Source organism: Rhinolophus sinicus, linkage group LG11 (genome assembly GCF_036562045.2).
Source record: "Rhinolophus sinicus isolate RSC01 linkage group LG11, ASM3656204v1, whole genome shotgun sequence".
Lineage (NCBI taxonomy): Eukaryota > Metazoa > Chordata > Mammalia > Chiroptera > Rhinolophidae > Rhinolophus > Rhinolophus sinicus.
In genome coordinates this window covers 45701710-45721922 of record NC_133760.1, presented here as the reverse complement: position 1 = coordinate 45721922, position 20213 = coordinate 45701710, and the positions used below count along the sequence as shown (strand labels likewise).

General features: G+C 51.7%; 1 protein-coding gene across 3 annotated transcripts in view; it reads right to left on the bottom strand.

The window, feature by feature from the left end:
* ZNF423 (zinc finger protein 423) overlaps window positions 1–20213 on the bottom strand; it is a 325408-nt gene that overhangs the window by 99064 nt on the left and 206131 nt on the right. For all 3 annotated transcript variants that reach the window (XM_074314930.1, XM_074314928.1, XM_074314929.1), the window contains exon 5: window positions 16433–16517. In XM_074314930.1, coding sequence (XP_074171031.1) covers window positions 16433–16517 — 85 coding nt within the window. The remainder of the gene's footprint in view (window positions 1–16432; window positions 16518–20213) is intronic.

The window sequence follows — 20213 nt, the reverse complement described above, 5'->3', positions numbered from 1 at the left end:
AACGTGTCCCTGAAATGCCAAGGAGAAAGGGAGAAGGGATGGGGAGGTTCCAGAACCCTGGCTATAGGGAAGAATCTGGCCATGCGGAAGCCAGCCCCTTGTCCCCAGGTTCTGGATCACTACCACTGTCAGGGGCCAGCTGAAGTGACCTCTGGCAGGGCTGCCACGTAGACCACAATGTGAATGGTGTCCCCTCGACTTGTGCAGTATACAACCTGCACAACCATACCGTGCAGACCTGAGTCCTGTGGGGTTTCTGCCACTCAAAGAATCTTGCCTGAAAACAGTGCTGGTTTTGTGGGCATGTGACCTGGGCTAGCATGGGGCCTGCATTAAAAGTGGCCCTGCACATGGTTTCATATCTTGCTGTTGCCGTCTTAAACATCTAAATTTTCTCACACAGGGCCCTGCATTTTCACTTTGCACAAATTCCGGAGCTGGTCCTCCTTTCCTATTTGAGAGCACAGCAGCAGCAGCCCACGTCAACAATGTGGCCGTAGAGAGAAGGGACGAGCAATTATCCAGTGGATTCATCCTTGAATAATTTATACAAAAAAGTAAGAAAATCTCCAGTCTCCATCTTTCCTTCCTCATCCTCCAGGTCGTCCAGAGGCGGGCGCACCTCTGAGGCTTGCCAGGAGCAGGGGCAAGGCGAGAGGACCCCTATGACGGGCCAGGGCACAAGCGTGCCAGGAGTCTCTAAGGCTTGTGCCCTGATGCAGGAAGAAGCTTTTCATAGCAAGGAATCCATTTGAGACTAAGGGCCCTTGGGTTTTCTCCTGTTATACCAATGTCTGAGCTACAAGAAAATCTCCGGGACTTGGGGAGAGGGTAAGTAGCAAAAGCAGGTCATAGAATACACGGGCAGGCAGGAGACAGGGCCACCATTGTCAATCCACTGACTGCGCACCTGTGTCTATCACCGCAGACCCTCAACCCAGACGTGAAGCACCAGTGGCCATTGACATCCCATCAGATTTGCCAGGAACCGGGGACAGGGCATCTGTCCCTTGTAGAAGACAAGCCTGAGGTCCGCAGAGGTCTGGAGACTGCCCAGCACTGCCCCGGCCAGGCCTGACACACAGCTCTCTACTCCGGCAATGGTGTGTGTGTGGGGGGGGGAGGGCACACGGCACCCAGGGCAGTCTTCTGACTTTCCCCATGAAATCTTACAGGAAACACCAACGTCCAAAGCAGAACAGGGCAGAGCTGCTCTTAACCCCCATGGCCCACCTGGGCACCTGCATGAAATGCCAGGGTTCCTCAGATTGCAGTTTGAGAACCAGTGATCCAGTGGCCTCGCTTCTAGTGCCCATCGACACTAAATCCCTAACTGTCACGCCATTTCTGATGCAAACTGGGTTTCTGCAGGACCTCAGTTCCCCCGAGGGACGTGATTATGGCCAGCCGCCCTATGGTGCTACAGGCTGACCTTATTCTCCCATCTTCAGGCCTCAGAACGTTGCACAGCGGCTCCCCTATGTCTGAACCCCAACACCAGTGAGCACCCGGCATCTGCCCCACGGCTGGTACCCACAGTCACTACACTAACTGGTTTGAAAGCAGGACTCTCGCCCCACGACTACCCACCAGCTTCCCAGCTTGCCCACCTCACCAGCTCCTGGGAGGATAAAATCAGAGTATAAAAGAACAGCAGAAAACAAAACAAACGACTCGGGTGGAAACAGAGATAAGGTATTGTTAGTTTCCAAAACAAGATTATTTCCACGTTGGGTGCCGCCTGCTTGACTTACGGGCCCTGTCCCCACACAGCTCATTCTTCTCTCCCTTTGACAGGTCAACGGAGGGTTCCAGACACAGCCCTGGCCCCAGCGTCCAAGCCCCAGGTTCCCAAAGTCCCAGCTCTAAGGTTCCCACCAGGCCCCTGGACCCACCACCAGCCGGTGTGATACAGACCAGACTTTCCTGATCTTCTCTGATGATACAAATCCTGGGCTCAGGTGGGGGAGCTCATCGACTACACAGACTTCCGGGCCCCTCCCTTGGAAACTCACTCAAGAGGCCATTATGGGGGCTTCATCTGTTGAATAAATGAGTGGGACAGTGAGGAGAGATGGCACTTGGGTATACACAGGTCTGGTTTGCATTCACCCCAGCTTCTGGCCATCTGTGTGACCTTGGGCAAGTGTCTGCCCCTCTCTGATTCTCAGCTTCCTAATGAGCAACATGAAACAGGTGGTCAGAAGCTTCTAGCTATGACCCCTTCTTGGTTTCTGCAGAAGAGCAAGACACTCCTAGATATTGTGCCTAATGAGGAGGGAACTCCAGCTAACCGTCCCCTCCCCCCCACAACAAAACAAAACCAAGCCTGCCTCACCTCCTTCCATTCCCCAGAGCAGACCCTTGTCGGTCAGGAGAGAGCCGACCCCTAGGCCCACCTCTGGAAGGGGCCAGGAGAGGAGGGAGTACAAGCCTTCCCTCGGGAGAATTCAGATTTTTTTCAAATAAACAAAGCTTCCCGCCTAACACCAGGCCTGGAAGCCTGGCTGGGTGAGATGCCTTCTTACAGACACTCACTTAGTAATAAATTGCCATTCTGAAAAGGAGAGTCATTGTCAAAGGCAGCATGTCGCTGAAGGAAGGCACTGCGGATACGCAGGTTGACTGACAAATGTCAGTTTTCAGCTAGCCGCTTAACACAGGCACCGGCTGTGAAACGAAGGAAGAATGTGCTAATGACAAAACTTTCAAACTGCCTCGCGCCCAAAGCGCGTGGGGTGGATTCCCTGAAAGGTGTTTCCTCAACCTCTCTCTGGTAATGGGGTGACTAAGAAAAACACCAGCAACAGGCCAAGCCGGTGTCATTACAACTGCTCGATGAAAATGTGCAGGGGCCTGAATGGGGTCTGAGCCAGGGAGAAGGAAAGAGGCTGCACTCACAGCCGCCACGTCGTGGCAGCTATAAAAGTGTCAGGGAAAACCAAGCAGATATTGTCCAAGTTGTAAACAGAATGACAACTGCCAAAGGATTAGTAAGAGTAAACAAACTTCCTGCAGGAAAGTCCCATCATTTGGGGCCAGAATTAGAGCAATACAAAATCGTCTTCTGGGTTCTCTCCAGCACAGCAATCAAGTATGCACACCGCTCATCAACACCACATAAAGGGAAAGCATGGTGGGGGGACAGGTGCAGAAGGGGCCTGGCATGGAGGGAAGGGTGATCTGGAAGGAAGGAGACTGGATCAAGAGAAGCTGGCTTAAGAGTAAGGAAGCAGCAGCAGCTAGAATTCAGTAAACACTTCCTGCAGGGTGGAGAGAGAGAGAGAGAAGCAGCAAAAATCATGGTAACAAGTGGGGTTGACCTGCAAAACGTATGAATGACTGGTACACCAGGGTCCTCACCAACCTGCACGATCCCTAAAGGCTGGAGCCCCCGATGGACCAGGAGTTATCCTGTTGCTGGATCTAGGGGAGGACCAGGGGTCCAGGGACAGGGGGCGGCTCTGTGGGCAGGGGGCTCAGGGCAGACACTCGTGGCCAGTAGTGTAGGAGCTACGTCATTGTTTTAACAAACAGTACAGTGGAGCCGGTGCAGAGCAGCTAAATATCGGTCCTCTGCCAAGTACCCTGCAGGTGCGCTGGGACGGGCGAGACCCAGGTGAGCAACACGTTCTACCCTTCTATTCACCTGTTCATTTATTTTGGAGAGCAATGCTCCTGCCATCCCAGAGACAAGATTCTGCAAACCTCCAAGCAGAGAAGCAGACACCGTGAAAAGTCTGCTAAGGGCATTCGAACCCGAGCAGGGCCCATGTGAGTTGAAGTTTGCCAACGGGTTTCCGGGAGAAAGAGGACGCAGAGCCAGATATCCGAAACCAGATTCTGACCCTGATGCTGCAGAGAGAAGCCACAGCATGTTTTACAGCGAGCTGCTACATCTTTTTTGTTTTTTAATAAAACTGATCTAGAAGGTACATGCTGAGATAGCTGAAGCCCTTCACGCCGGCCACACCTGAGGGGTGAGTGTGTGTGCGCGTGTGTGAGCGTATGTGTGTTTAAGAAGGTTACCCCTTATTAGAAATCCTTTACGAAAACCTCACCCGGTGAGGTTTCTTCCAGTACGCATGAAAGCTGCCTTTTGTGGCTCACTGCAGCCCTGTGTGTGGTGAACAGGCCACAGAATTCAGAGTACGTGGACACAGGAAGATAAACTGGGCTGAGTGTGCGCTGAGGAGCTCACCTTCAGCATCTTTTAAGGAGTCATATTACCAGCAGAAACAATGATTTTTTCCCCTAAAGCTAGGGGCCTTTATGGTGCATGCTAATATTTGATAGGAATCCAACCCGTCCCAAGATTCTGGGGACAGATTATCAAAACCCAAGTAGCTGCTGGAAGCCAGGTTTGTGCTACAGTTTCTTGCATTTCCACCAGCTCCTAAAACTTTAAAAGAGCAGTTCACGGAATCCTCTTCCCAAAGTGAAAGGGTTGGGCAGGAGGGTTGTATCAGTCATAAGAAAAAAGGATAATTCTGTTTCCTAATAGGTCCATAATTAATTCACACATTCAACTGCTAGGTCCAGAAATATGTTTGTGTTGACAATTTCCATTTGATGCTTTGAAAACAATCTGTCGCGTTTTTATTTGCTTCGCCATCTCAGAAACATCACCACTTTCCAATATGCATCCAAGTGCTATGATTCCATTGCAGCTTCCTGAGCTCCTGTCTGTGGCAATGGGGGAGGGGGCTAAAATGCCCAGGTAGGAAAAGTGGTGTCAGAGAAAGCCTAATAGGGAGCCAGGACTTTCATACTTGCTGGGGCAATAACATGGCCCCTCCCCATGGTGTCAGTAGAGACAATCTGGGAGCCTGGACTTCCCCCACACCCACCACTAGTCAGAAAAGAATCAGTGAAGATTTAGTGGGAGACAAACCTGGAATTCTCCCCACTTCAATCAAAAAGCATTTGTGCCACCAAGAACCAGAAAGATCTCAACTTGAAAAAAAAAAAAATCCAAATAGGCCAAAACTGAGATGACAGAGATGTTAGAATTACCTGCCAAGGAATTTAAAGGAGCCATCATAAAATATTTCAACAATTATGAACATGTGTGAAACAAATGGAAAAATGGAAAGTCTCAGCAAAGGAATAGTTTTGGCAAAGAGAAGATTTAAAGAAGTGCTAAGTAGAAATTTTAGAAATGAAAAAAGTAAATAATTTTTAAAAATCAACAATGGGCTCAACATCAGAAGGGAGGAGACAGAGGAAAGTATCAATGAACTGGAAGATAGAACACCAAAAATTACCATGAACAAATAAGATCAGATAGATTAAAAAGAGACAAAAGAAAACTAAAATTCTTTTAAAAAAAAAATTCAAGTAACCCACAGGAATGCAGAAAAAAGAAAAAAGAAATGAAAAACAGAGAGAACCAACAGAAAATGAAATATAAAACAGCAGACTTAAGCCCTGACATATCATTAATTACATTAAATATAAGTAGTTTAAAAATACAAATTAAAAAGACAGAGATTGGCAGAATTGGCGTGGGGGGGTCACCTATCTATATTCTATCTACAAGAAACTCCCTTAAAAATGTTACAATATAGGGAGGTTGAAAGTAAAAGAACAAGGCATAGCTTGCAAACATTAATCAAATGAAGGCAAAAGGCTGTATTAACATTATATAAAGTAAGCTTCAGAGAAAAAAAAGAATTACCAGAGACAGAGAGGGATATTGTATGCTGAAAGAAGTCAATCAATCAAGAAAACATAACAATCTTAAATGTGTATGCACCAAATAACAGAGGTGCAAAATATGTGAAGCAAAAGCTAACAGAACTAAGAGGAGAAATAAACATATCCGTAATTATAGAACGTGCTAACACCTCTCTCTCAATCATTGATAGATCAAACAAACAGAAAATCAACAAGGGTACAGAAGAACTCAACAAGATCTAATTGATATTGATTGAACACATCACCCCAAAACGGCAGAATACACATTCTTTTCAAATGTCATACCAGGCATGATCGAAAAATATGGTGAATGTTTACATTTAAAAAAATAAAAATTATTACCGTAAAAGACACTTTGCCATTAATCCCCCTCAAAATACTCCCCCTCGCTTTGAACAGCATTCTTGCCATCGTTCTTGCCACTTCCTGAAGCAGTTCTGGAAGTCCTCGTTCGTGAGTGTCTTTACTTCATCCTCCATCATGACAATGCTTCATGTTATACACCACTCCTGGTACGGCCATTTCTGTCAAATAAAAACATTATGGTGTGTCCTCACCCACCTTATTCACCGGATCTGGCACCGTGTGACTTCTGGCTCTTCCCCAAAGTCAAAATGACCATGAAAAGTAAACGTTTTGAATCGATTCAGGACCTCGAGGCAGCCATGACAGTGCAACTAAAGATACTCACAAAATAGGACTTCCAGAACTGCTTTAGAAAGTGGCAAGAATCATGGGATAAACATGTTCAAAGTGAGGGGGATTAATGGCAATGTGTCTTTTACTGTAATACATATTTTATTTAAACATTCGCCATATCTTTTGATCACACCTCATATACTAACATGGACCATATCATGGGGCATAAACAAATCTCAACAAATTTAAAACAAATGAAGTCATACATACTATTTTCTCCAATCACAGTGGAATCAAACTAGAAGTTAATAACAGAAAGATAACAGAAAAGCCTCCAGACATTTGGAAACTAAACAATGTACTTTTAAATAATCATGAGTGAAAGATTGAAAGATGAAGCTCAAGGGAAATATTTTATAAAATACATTGAACTAAATAAAAATAAAAGTACAGCATATCAAAATTTGTGGATACAGCTTAATAATTGCCATGAGGGGAATTTATAGCACTAAATGCCTAGATCAGAAAAAAGGAAAAGCCTCAAATCAATACTAAGCTTCCACCTCAAAGACCTAGAAAAACAACAGCAAGATAAACCTAAAGCAAACAGGAGAGAGGAAATAATAAAGAGCAGAAATCATGAAACTGAAAACAGAAAACCAATATTGAAAATCAATTTTTAAAATTGGTTCTTGAAAAAAATCAATAAAATTGACAAATCTCTAACAAGACTGACAAAGAAAAAAAGAGAGAAGACACAAATTTCCAGTATCAGAAATGAACTTGGGGATATCATCACAGACCCTACGGACATCAAAAAGGATAATAAGAGAATAATACTCTGAAACTCTATGTACATTGACAAATTAAATGAAACAAACCAATTCCTCAAAAAACACAAGCTACCACAACTCACCAACACAAAATACATCATTTGAATAGCCCTATAACTATCAAGGAAATTGAATTCATAATTAAAAACTCCCTAAAAGGAAGTCTCCAGACCCAGGTTATTTCACTGGAGAATTCTAACAAATGTTTAAAGAAGAATCAACACCAATTCCACATAATTTCTTTCAGAAAATAGGAGAGACGGACCACTTCTCAATTTACTTTATGAAACTAATATTGTCCAATACCAAAGCCAAGCAGACAGGACAAGATGAAACCACAGATCAATATCCCTCAAAATACAGATTAAATAATCTTTAACAAAATATTAGCAAAGAGAATTCAGCAATATATAAAAAGGATGCAAGGCTATTTCAATATTTCAAAATCAATAAATGTAATTCACCATATTAACAGACTAAAGAAGAAAAGCACATGGTCACATAAATAGATGCAGTAAAAAAAACTTTTTGACAAAATCCAACATCCATTCATGATAAGAACTGTTAAAAATTAGATGGAAGTTCGTCAACTTGATAAAGAATTATCTACAAGAAAACCACACCGATTATTATACGTAATGGTAAGAGACTGAATGCGGCCCCTAAGTTCAGAAACAAATGCAGAGGGCGAGTCTTCCTCCTCCAGGAAGCCCTCAGCGGCATCCTAGGAGCTGCCATGGACAGACATCTGGGATAGAAGCGTAGCATGGCTACAGAGGGGTTCAATTTGTCCTCTGTAAACAAAGGCTCCAAGGTCATCATCACTATCTTTATCAGCACCTTTAAATAGTCCCTGCCTCAAGGACTAATAATAGTATTAACAATAATAGTTAATAGTTAATAGTTGCCACTTACTGAGAACGTATATGTGCCAGGTAGTGTGCTGGGTATCTTTCATATATTTTAACTCATTTAATCCTCCAAACAGCCCCCAAAAGGAAGGGGTGGTGACCCTCTACTGTTTGTGCTGTGTCCCCCTTGTGGAAAACAGATACCCTCTTTCTTTTCAAGAATACCCTCCCATTCCCATTGTTGGGGGAGGGGGACTGACACTGACCCACCCCAGCATCCAGGGAGGGCAGGTGGTGCTGGCCTGACCAATCAACCCACTCCACCTCCCCGGCCACAGCGATTGGTTTACGGGCAACATCAGGAGCCTCCTGAGGCCTTTTCTGCTGATGCAGAAGCACAGGCCCCTCTCTGCTGGGGCTGCTGAGCTGAGCGGGGAGCGGGGAGCTGCTGGTGTTTATCTCGCACCAGGGCAGCTCACCTGGGAATGAAGGCAACAAAGAGGAAGCAGAGCTGAGAGATTGGGGGGGCGGGGGGGGGGAGAGAGAGAGAGAGAGAGAGATTGGTGATGACTGTTGGAACCCCTGGATCCAACCATGCCTGAAGCCTGTGCCCAATGCATCCCCAGACTTTTCAGTAATATGAGCCAATAATCCTCTTTTTATGCCTTAGTCAGTGTGAGTTGGGTCTTGGACTTGCCACAAAGAGGCCTGCCTAAATCGCTACGCACTGTTACGATGGGGTATTGCACAGGTGAGGAGCTGAAGCATACAAAGGAGAAACGACAGCCATGAAGTGACACACCCAGGAGCTGGGTGCCGGTCACCGCTGGGTTTCACTGTAGAGCTCCACATCCTGTGGTGTGTGCGCACGCACGTGTGTACTCTCTCAAGAATGCTCACACCCACAGTAGAGTGAGCAAACGGTGCTTAATAAAGAAATACTGGATACACCCAAGTCAGTAACTTCCTAAAGGGGCCTCTGTTTAGAAAACAGTCCCATCAGTGACCCCGGATTCTCACTCCGACTTGGGCTCAGGGCAGGCTGCACACCTGGGGAATCACATCTTCTCTCCCCACCTTGGTTTCCCAGGCAGATGCGTTGGAAACCACACCAGGTAGGCACCTCAGAGACTGGTCAGCCCAGGAGGGACACCCCGGCGCCTCAGGGAGGGGACTAGAGTCTCCAGAGGAGGCCTCCTACCCTCCCCACTGGGCCCCAGGGACCCACGAGGAAGGGAGGCCGGCAGGTGTCCACAGCCCCGTGTGAGGCTCTGGCCTCTCCTAGGTCAGGGCAGAGCAGGCCAATCCCTGGGGCACCACTGGCCACAGGACGCTGGTCTTCTGCCGGCTTGGCCAGGGGCAGATACGAGGGAAAGTCTCATGTAGCAGCTGCTCCCAAGCAGCCAAACGACCATAAAGGACATTGAACAAAGTCAATTCAGCAGCACAGGCTGCCAAGCCATGGTGACAGAAAGCAAGAGGGGAGGCCCACCCGCGATGGTGTCAGGGCCGGCTCCACCGCTCTCTCCCCTCCGTGCCTCCTCCTCCTCCCCCTGCTGGCTCTCTCCTCTCAGCCTGCAAACCCACTCTGACCTCTCCCTCTTAAAAACAAGCTTCCTGTGGCCCTAGGACCCCTCAGGCCCTGCCGCTCACCCTCCTTCCCAGCCCAGAACCTGGACAGTTGAGTCTACACTGCTGGTCTCCCCACCTCCCCTCAGCTCGTTGCTCCAGCTGACTCTGCTGCCCCTGCTTATGCCCAGGACAGAGCAGCAGACCCTCTTCAGCGCCCCCTGTGGGCGTGTCCGTGGCTTCGTACACGGCTGCCATCTCAGCCTCGATGACACCACACCCCTGCTGCCCCTCGCTCCTCCCAGCGGCCGTCACCGTCGATGCTGAGGCTTCCAAACCCCTTCTCTGGCCCAGGCCTCTCTCCCGGCCCATGTGGCCAACCGCCTGCCAGATACAAGCACTCAGATTGTCCAGGGGGCACCTCGTGCAAGGCCAAATCGCCAGCGAAGTCAAGCTCACCAAGCATGACGAGCCTTCGGGTGCAGGAGTTATGAAGGCTCTGGAATCACACTACCTGAGTTCGTAGCCCCTCTCTTGATATTGGACAAGTCCCCCCTGTTCCCCATGTGCAAAAGAGGGGAAATAACAGCGGCCCCTGACGCGCTGTCGTGGGGGTAAGTGTGATAACAGGGGTGGGCACAGTCAGCAGGGCCTGGTACTTAGACGTTACCCATCACATTAGCATCCTCCTCATCTTTGCCAGCCTCAAAAGCCCTTCTTCGGGTGTGGTATCATCTACCTGTCACCCAAAACATGGTCACTGGATATCTCAGAATCATTCCTAATTTCTCCCCTTCCCATATCCACTCCATCGCCAAATCCTGGGGGTTTGGCCTCTTCAATGTTTCTCCAACCCAACACCGTCCTAACCGACACCCCTACCTTCTCTCACCTGCTTCACCGCAGGCTCTTCTGTGACCCGCTCACCTCCTGCCTGACAATTTATTCTGGAGCAACACTAACGTGTCTACAGGTTCCCCACATGCTGCATGGGCCTCTTCTCTATGAACTGTCTTCTTGGCTTCTATTTTCTCTTCCTGAAAGGCCACTCGCAAATGACTTCCCACCTCCTAAGACCCTGATTAGGTGTGACCTCCTCCAGGAAGCTTTCCTGGAATGCCCATGCCTACCCATGAGCTTCCTTAGCTTAGACTTGTGCTATTACACTGACCTTATTATCCTTGGAGGTTACCATCTGCCCAGCTGGCCTAGTGGTTCCTCGTGGACAATCGCAATTATATTCACTGAACTAGGCTTACTGCTAGGGAATCACCACCCTCAGAGAACTTTCCCTTTCTTAAAAAAAATAAAGAAATCTATGAACATGAGGAAAATTCCACTATTTTAAAATCCAGAACTGGTGGATTCTCCATAGACCAAAGTCCTTGATCCACAGCTCCTTAAACCAACCAATGAGATTCCAAGTCAGGGAAACTGAGTCTTCGCCCACAGGGGCTGTTAAGGGGGAAGCGATTGTGCCGTACTTGGGGATTATGAGAAAAACAACAAACGATAAAAAAGAATTGGATTACAAGCTCTGTGCACAAGCTTGTTATTCTGACAGAACAGTTCCAGAACTGGAAATGTGATCCCTGTGGGGAGAGGGACACAGTTTTATCACACATTAAGGTTCAACAGATGTTTTGGGTCTGGTCGTACCTGAATCCAAAGCACCACAGAGCAGCCTGACACAGCCGTGCTGAGCAGCATGTGTTTCCAGCACCATGCAGACAGGACCCCCTTTCCTTTGCGCGCGTTTTTCTCTTCAGTTGTATTTGAGGGATTCTGTATTTCCCCGGTGTGAGCGAGACACTGATTTCCCCACCAGACCTTCCTTCCCCTCCAAAATGCTGCCGGCCAGGCCTTCGGCAAGGATCCTGGATATGCCAGCAGCCACCGAGAGAGGGGGTACCGGTCTGCAAGGTGGCATTCGATATGCCTCCAGGGACGTGCTCCTTAAAAACTTCGAAGACAGAAAACCTCTCTCAATCTCTCTCTCTCTCTCTCTCTCTCTCCCCCCCCCCCCCCCAGCAGCAGACTCTTCCCCTCCAGGTGGATCACGGCCCATCCTGACACAGCGAGAGGACACAAAGTACCACCTGCCCAGCAAGGGGGGGTTGTAAAGGAGACCAGAGGCTGATCTTCTAAATGCCCCCCATTTCTTCACCACCGACAGCAAAGCCCAGCTCTTCAGAGGCACCCAGGGAAAGGGGCTGACATGACCAAGAAAATATCGTCTTCAGAATGACTAACGCCCCATGGGGACCGGCCTTGCTCTGGCCTGGCTGCCTGCCAGAAGGTCCACAGCTACTTTCCAAGGACACGGAGGGTAAGCATTCCTGACAAGGTTCCCCAAGGACGGTCCCTTCCCAGCCCTGACCCTCCTCGGGGCTCCCCCCAGGGGCCCGTGAAGCCCTGAGTAAGGACACAGGGCCCAGAGGCTGAGTCACTCCCTTGGGGCCAACCTGGGTCACAGCAAACTCATTAGTTCAAGGACAAGTTCTCAGACCCCTTTTCCCACCTGACGGGGCCGAGAGCAGAGGCGACCCCGAGCGACTGTGGAGGGCAGTCCCCAGGCGGCTTCCTGGGAGTCTTAGCCCCCGGTGCCCTAGGAGGGCCTTGTACACACATGCTCAACACACATGGGAAGACACTGGAGGGGAGCCCTGCGTCTGGCCAGGCCCCCCAAAAGTCTTCCTTCAGCTCTTGCTCAGCAGGCCCCAGGGAGCCCAAGGCGGGGGCCTCCTGCAGAGCCACTTTCTGAGGGGGGTCACCCTCCCAGTGTCTGCGGTGGGCTGGGGGCAGTGGGAGGGGGAGGGGAGGGGGCAGAGGGAGGTGAGGAAGGGGCTGCTGGGCAGAACCAGGCCATCGGGCGGGAGGCGACGCAGCAGAGCTGCGGCTGCTCCAATGATGTACCTGCAGGCGAAAGCGTGTTTCAAACTGTTTCAAAAGCTGGGGAAAGCCCGGAGAGGGGACCTCATTCTCTGTGGGAGGGGAAATTTCAAAGGAGACCCCACTGCGGAAAGGTTTCAAAAGACCCTTCATTCTTATCAGCTCCACACCACTCCCTGGCCAGCAGCAACTCGAGAGGGGTGCTGGGGGAATGTTTCCAAGGAGACATGTCCCTGAGTCACCATAACTCCTGGGTCTGGAGGCTGCAAAGCCACGAAGAGGTCTCCCGCTATAAAAAGGCCAGTTTAGCGTCCCCCAGGGGAGGTCTCCAGCAGTCTGGGTCCCTGGGGAGGCCTGCCGCAGACCCCCAGCGCCCTGAGTTTATGAGAAGGCCACCAAGCTGAACAGTGCCACTTCTACCTGCCGAGTCCCTTTGGTGTCACTAAGGGGGGCTTTTACCCCCACCAGCTCCAGGTGGCCACTCTGGGCTTGGGCCATTTAGCAGGGGAAACTGCCCACAGGGACCCTGGGCCCCAGTGCTTTTTACTGAGACTGCAGAGCCACCCTCCTCCCCCTTAGGGCTCTGGTGCCTGGCTCTCTTCCTTTCACACCTCCCACTGTCACCCCCTGCCACTTCCCCAAGCCACCAGGCCAACTAGGCACATAGCTCAAGCCAAATATAGTCGAGCACCTCCGCCTCTCCCCTCCCCAGCCTCATTCCCTCACCTCCGGACCAGACCGGGCAGGTCTCTGTTCTCGTCCCACCTCTTCCTCCTCCACGCTGCAGCCACACCGATCTCCCTAAAGCACACAGCTACCATGTTGGCCCGAAAATAAGACCTAGCCGGACCATCAGCTTTAATGCGTCTTTTAGAGCAAACATTAATATAAGACCCAGTCTTATATTACATTTATATTATATTATATTATATTATATTATATTATATTATATTATATTATATTATATTATATTATATTATACCTGGTCTTGTATTAAAGTAAGACCGGGCCTTACATTGACTTTTGCTGACGGTCCGGCTAGGTCTTCTTTTTGGGGAAACACAGTATGTCCAGGCCAACCCTGCTCAAAAACCCTCAACAGCTCCCTAGTAGTACGTACACGCCCAAGGGTACACACACAGGTACCCACAGGGGCCAGGCTGGGGACACAGAGCATCCCCCCAGAACACAGTAGGGACAGTGGGGACTGTGGCATCTGGGAACACATAGTGCCAGCTGCTGCCGACACCCCGCTACTGTGCCATGTGGGGCATTTCCCACCACGGACCCTGGCGGGGGAGCCGCACACCGTGAAGAAGGCTCAGCTCTTATTCTGACCTTGGCTCCGTGACTCCCGGGCTGGAAGAGCCTGGGGAAGTGATTAAACGTCCTCGGGAGACGGAGAACGAGCACCTCTGAGAGGTATCTGGCATGTGGTGGGCTCCGGGCACGGCGGCTGTCGGCCTCCTTACCCAGTGTGACCCCGCTGCACGGCGTGTGCAGTGTCGTGTCTCCTGGGGGTGCTATGAGGCAGGGACGGTGTCCCCGTGCCCTCTGACACCCACGCAGACCCGCCCAGCGCTCTGCAGGCAGCAGGTGCTCAGTCTACTAGATAAATGGAGTTGATGAAGCCAAGGGAAGTGGGCAGGCGGGGAGGGCAGGCTAGAGCCAGAGGAGGCACTGCTCACATGGGGTCCCCAGGCCGTGCCTCGTGGCCACACACCCAGGGCCTGCGTGGTGGGACTTTCCGCAACTGTAGAACCATCTTGCCTAGACTGAACTCTCAGGCTCTGACACCGACAGCTCCCACGTGGCCTGGGGAGCAGGCCAGCTGACAGCACTGCAGGGCAGGCGTGGGTGGAGGCCCTGTCCAGCCACCAGACAGGACTCCTTGCTGGACGCCCGGCCCTCCACTCACACAAAGCCCCAAATGCCCATCGACCCTCCTTTCACATTTCCCATCACTCTAGTTGCGAGAAGCCCCCTCACCTTCCACCTGAGGACACATAGCTCCCAGGCCCCACACAAAAGCAAAGGTGGAAGAGAGAAGGGAGGGGGCAGAAACCGTCTCTGAAGTCGCTGTGGTCCAATTAGCCAGGCGTTCGCCCTTCACACTTACAGACAGGAACACACATTAACACCTGCTACAAAAGCAAGCGTTTTCAGATATCTTCATCTTCACCTCGTTGACAATCCCTGAAAGCGCTCTCAGCAGCTGGTGACTGACAGGCAGTTTCCTTCTTCTACGTCAGCAGGGGGCTTTCAAGCAGAAGAAATTAAAAAACCACCCATCTCCCTGTGAGGCCGAATTCCCAGGGCCCCGACTGCCCGTCTCGGGCTCCTGTGCCCCCTCACCGCTGGGCAAGCGCCACCGCACACAGGGCCAGAGCCTTCAGGAGACCTGCTCCGAGTCCCTGGGACACAGGGAGCCCATCTCACTGAGCATGGTGACGCTGCAGCTGGGTGGCCCAGGGGACGAAAGTCACCCTGAGTGCCACTTCACTAGAGGAGAGCCTTTATGTACAACGTGGGTGGTGGCAAGGCCGGGGAGCCACTCCCACACTGCTGGTGGGAGCGTGACATCATACAACCACTTGGGAATGTACTGGTCAGGACCTGCTGACAGCCCGTGAGCCACCAAGCCAGCCCTAGAAAGATGCCCATTAAAATCGCATGCACGGGTTCACCCAAAGACACCCACACGGACGTCAACAACAGCGCACGACTGGAAACAACTCCAACATGGAAAGTACCCAGGTGTCCATCGAGAGTGGAATAGATCACACAGCAGAATATTATCCACCAGTGAAAAGGAACAATGTCCACAGGAACTAATGGAAATGAGCGAAAGACGCCGGACACAAACGAGCGGAGGCTGTGTGATCTCATATGTAGCATGAAACAGGCGAAAGCATCCTATGCTGTTAACATCAGGATGGTGATGACCTTTCATTGGTGGGGGGAAGGGCCGGGGGGAGCTTCTGGGATGCAGGAAGCTGTTTCTTCAGCTGGGCAGTGGATATACAGGTGTGTTTGTTTCGTGAGAAGTCATCAGCGGTACGCTTTAATGGATTTTTTTTTTAAATGTATGCAATCATTCAAGGGTTTTGTACAACAGTGTCTGTTGGCATGGTGGTTGTTAAGACTATACTGAAAAGATTTAGAGGAAGAAAAGTGCGGAGGCAGCAGGCAAGGGTCAGGATGCCCAACACCAGACGTGACGCCCCACTTCTCAGAAGGCAAGGGCTTGGAGAAGGTGATCATACTTCCACCAAAGACCAGGATTCCAGAAACTTCCAAGGTCTCACTGCCAAAACCCCCTCCTCCCCAAGCCAACTCTGGGCTTAGCAGAAATCCAGCTGTGCCGTTTCTTACAGTGAGGGCACCCCTGCCAGGGAGACACAGCCATCCACAGCTTCCCTCCTCACCTCAGCCATGAGGGGACACCATGGGACTTTGAAAGCTCCCCTTTTAAAAAGGCTGAATTTTCCAAAGTCCAAAACCCCTTGAAGAGAAACAGGAAAAGTACCGCAATAACTTTGTAAGCATTCTGTTTGGACAATGTGCCTGAGGAATTCACCACGTTTAGTGGGGAAATGTGAGCAGTTAAATCTATTCAGTGTCGTGACATACGAAATTGAAGCATAATTGCCCCTGAGTGCTTGACAACTGGAAAGCACTTCATTTCAGAAACGGACGGAAATTTATGCGGGGAAATGGAAGAGACTGTCAAAAGTTTGACTGTGATGTGAGTGGAGCCGCACCAGGAAGGCTGGGATGGAGAAAGTGCTCCAGCTCTGACACGTTTGCTCCTGCCTGAAACGCCTCCGAAGCAGCAGGACTGACTCCAGCCTTTGCCCTAAAAGCCAGTGAAATGAAGACCAAAACTGCGCACTTCAAACCCCGATGCGTGCGCGGCCCTGCACGCGTGGGAGGAAACACTCTTACCGATCATGTGGTTGGCAACATGGATTTGGATCTCTCTCTCGTTCTCGAAGGTCATCTGGCACTTGATGCACTGGTATGTCTTTTTCTGTTTGGAAACCAAAAAAAAAGGGGTGGGGGAAATTAAACAGTTTCCAGCTGTTGCCATGGAAACAAAGCCAAAGTTCTGGAAGTCCTGGCTCCAGACTTCCCAGAATGGCTCTGGTCCCCTCCCTGGTCTGTCCGGTCCCCTCTCTTCCCGCCTGCTTCTGAATCCAGCTCTCCAGCCTGGGGAAGGGGTGTCAGCCTACGATGCAAAAGAGCTGTTTCCTGCTAGACCTGGGGAACCTGCCCCATCCCAAGGTGTGGGCACACAGCAGGACCACGGAAAGGAAGTTGAGGGAGGCTGTCCTGCTCAAGTCTGCTCAAACCCATCTTCCATCTACCCATCCATCTATGTGCCCATCCATCCATCTACACACACACATATACACACATCCATCCATCCATCCATCCACCTATTCTCTACCTACCCATCTATCTATACATACAGACATATACACATACCCATCCATCTACCCACCTATACTGTCTACCCATCCATCGACATAACACACACACACACACACATCCATCCATCCATCCACCTATCCACCTACACTGTCTACCCATCCATCCGTCTACACAAGCATGAACAAGCACATAAGGATAAACAGACGTGCAAGCATACGTATGTACACCCTGCCTCACCCCCCAACTCACCAGTAACACACAAGCCCTTCACAGACTCACCCCACACCCCACACTACAACCAGCTCCCTGTAACACGGGCCTGGGTGTGACACCCTCAGAGGAGTGGGGAACAACCTTAGGAGCACAGGTTCATGCAGGCTGACACATCCAATCACAACCCCAGAGACACACACTCTCAGCGCCTTCACTGGGACCCTGACAGCCCCACCCACCTCTCTCAGTGTGCCCACAGGTGCACAAAAGGCTTCTGACACATGCGCGTGCTCAGCCCCAAGCTCACAGGTACCCTCGTGTACATACACAGACGCCTAAGCATGTACATGTGCAGTCACGCACACACAGGCTCACCACACCAACACTTGCTAGGGCACATGTGTACCCAGAGGCCCTGCACAAAGACAGCCCTTGTGGCTTTGCATGCGAGGCCGGGGTTGCTCATGTCCAAAGCAGAGGGCACCTGGAGGGGCGGGCCAGTCCCACAGGCCGGTGGGCCACGAGCACGGGAGAGGAGGCAAGGACTCTGCCACTCACCCTCCATTTCCCCTCTGCCTCTCCCCTGCTGCACCCTTGGGCAGCCCCCGTCTTCCCCTCAACAGCTCCTCTTGGTCTGTCTCCCCTTCTCCATCTTCTAGAGACCCCCCTCCTCCCCTGGAGCATCCGCTCCCAATAGGAGACATAATCACAGAGAGAACTTGGCTTTCAAGGCAGTTCCCCAGGGCCCAGCCCAGGAAAAGCAACGCTGAGCCCTACGGTCTATGGCCAGGGCTGCCTCCCCCAGCCCAGCCCTGCGCAGCCTCAGAGAGGGCCCAGAGCAGAAAGGGAATGGCGGAGACAGGATCAGGAGGGCAGGAGAGGGAACAGACAGCCATAGCTGCAGAACCTCTATTGTCATGATCACAGCTCACATTTATTGAGCACCTACTACGTGCAGCCACTGTTTCTTCTGAAAGCTCACACTCATTGCAAGCTCCACTGTCGGGATGGAGAAACTGGGGTCAAGAGGCTAAACCACCTGCCAAAGCCCCACGTTGGTGAGCAGGGGACCTGGGATTCGAGGCCGGGCAGGCTCCCTCCGGAGCCCACTGTCTGAGCTGCCATTCTCGGCTCCGTGTCCCAGACGGCCTTGGACAGTTCTGGCCTAGGTGACAAAGCTGGTGCGACCTGGACAAGCCCTGTAACCTGGCCATTTGTTTACCCCACTGTAAGATGGAACGTGACAGCAGGGAGAGGCACTGGAGGGTCTGGTGGGCCGATGGAGCACCAGGGTCTGCCCACGCTGGCCTGGAGCGGGGTGATGCTGTTATTACTCATAAACAGAGGGGGGCAGAAACCGTGATGCTTCATGCCCCAGCTGACGCAGCCTCGGCCCCACGGGAGCCCAGTCCTCGGAGAGCTGGTTGCTATGGAGACACTCCCATGGGCCCCAGCCTGCCAGCCCCCAAGCCCCTGTGCAGCCCCAGAGTCTGCTCTTCCATGCATGAGTCCTGGGGGAGGGGGGGGGGTTCACAGACAGCTGGGCCCTGCCCCCAGGCATGCCCAGAGAGGGGCAAGGCTCCAGGGGCTGTGCCTTCCCTGGGGAGGTGCCCGGGCTTTGTCTAGCTCCTTTCTGCAAATGGCCCATCAGCCCAGGCCTCTAGATGTGATGGTCAACGCACCTCCTCTCTCACAGGCCTGGCACAGGGAGAGGAAGGCTGTCGGGTACCAGAAAACAAGCCCCTTGGATATGAACCCCTGTGGTGCCTCACACAGCTGTGCATCCTGGGGTACACAGCTCCACCTTTCTGAGCCTGCATCCTCTCTGTCAAAACAGAGGTCATGGCAAGGCTCCTAGCCTGTTGCCATGGAAACCATATAAGAGCCAGTGCCCACCCAGGAAGGGCCTTTAGGAAGTGGTACTGGATGCAGGATCCAGGGCAGACTGGGGAGCCCTGTGGCTGTCAGAACCCTAGAGCAGGGGCGGGCAGTACCGAATGGACAGGGATGGGCTGGGGTACACCTGGAAGGGGGGCGTGCAGGGCCCAGCTTGAACATGGGGGTGACCTCCCGGACCTCGCCCCAGCCAGCCTCTCCCCTCTTGCAACCAGGATGGGCTCCAGACATGCTGGGTAGAGTGTTGGGCACGAGCTCAGGCTGTGGGTTCCAACCCCTTGCCTGCCTCTTGAAAGCTGCGGGCTCATCGCACGCTGCCTCACCGGTCTGAACTCCCGTGGCCTTGTCTGCAAAGCGAGTGTTGTGAAGACACTGTTGTTAAATAGAAAAAGTGCTCGGACATCCTCATCCCTTGATAAGTGTGAGTTGTGATTATAAATGGGAAAATGACGAGTGACGTTTACTAAGCGCTTTGAATTCTCAGAGCGAAACGCTGAGGTCGGCACGGGAACGAATGGTGAGAGTTAACAACTGACCGTCGGAGCAGCTGCTGCCCCCAAACCAGAACGGCCCCTGTGGCTCCCACGTGATGTGGGCTGTGGAGATGGACACCACTGCTGTCACTCTAGTGTCACTATTACCCTTGGGCTTGACAGGTGAGGACAGAGGCCCGGAGAAGTCAGACCCCAGTGAGGACTGGCAGAGGGAGAGCTTAGCCCAGGCACCTGCCTCCAGGCCCACGTGCTCCCAAGTCGGCCCCCCCAGCAAGCGGAGACTGAGGGGGAGAGGTGGGCAGCGGTGGCCGGGAGGGACCCGCGTCCAGGACCTCTGTCTGGCTCAGGCCTTGAGACACTGGGGTGTTAACGCCCCTAGAAGAGGCTCTCTGCTCCAGATGGGCTTCTGAGGAAAGACATCAAGCCGCAGCCAGACACATGGCTCTAACCTCACCCAGGTGTTTCTCTGTCCAGCCAGGTGACCGTGGACAGGCCCTCCGGCTCGCTGGGCCTCAGTGGGGAGCTGGGCCAGGAAGCCCCTAAGTGCCTCCCACCGTGCAGCCTCCTTCCCACTCACTCACTCTCCCCCTCAGAATCCCAGCGTGCAGGCCCCAGTTCTGATCCCACAGTGAAACCCCCTCGGCAAACACCCTGTCTTCCAGCAGGCATCTGTGGCAGGGAGCCCTTCC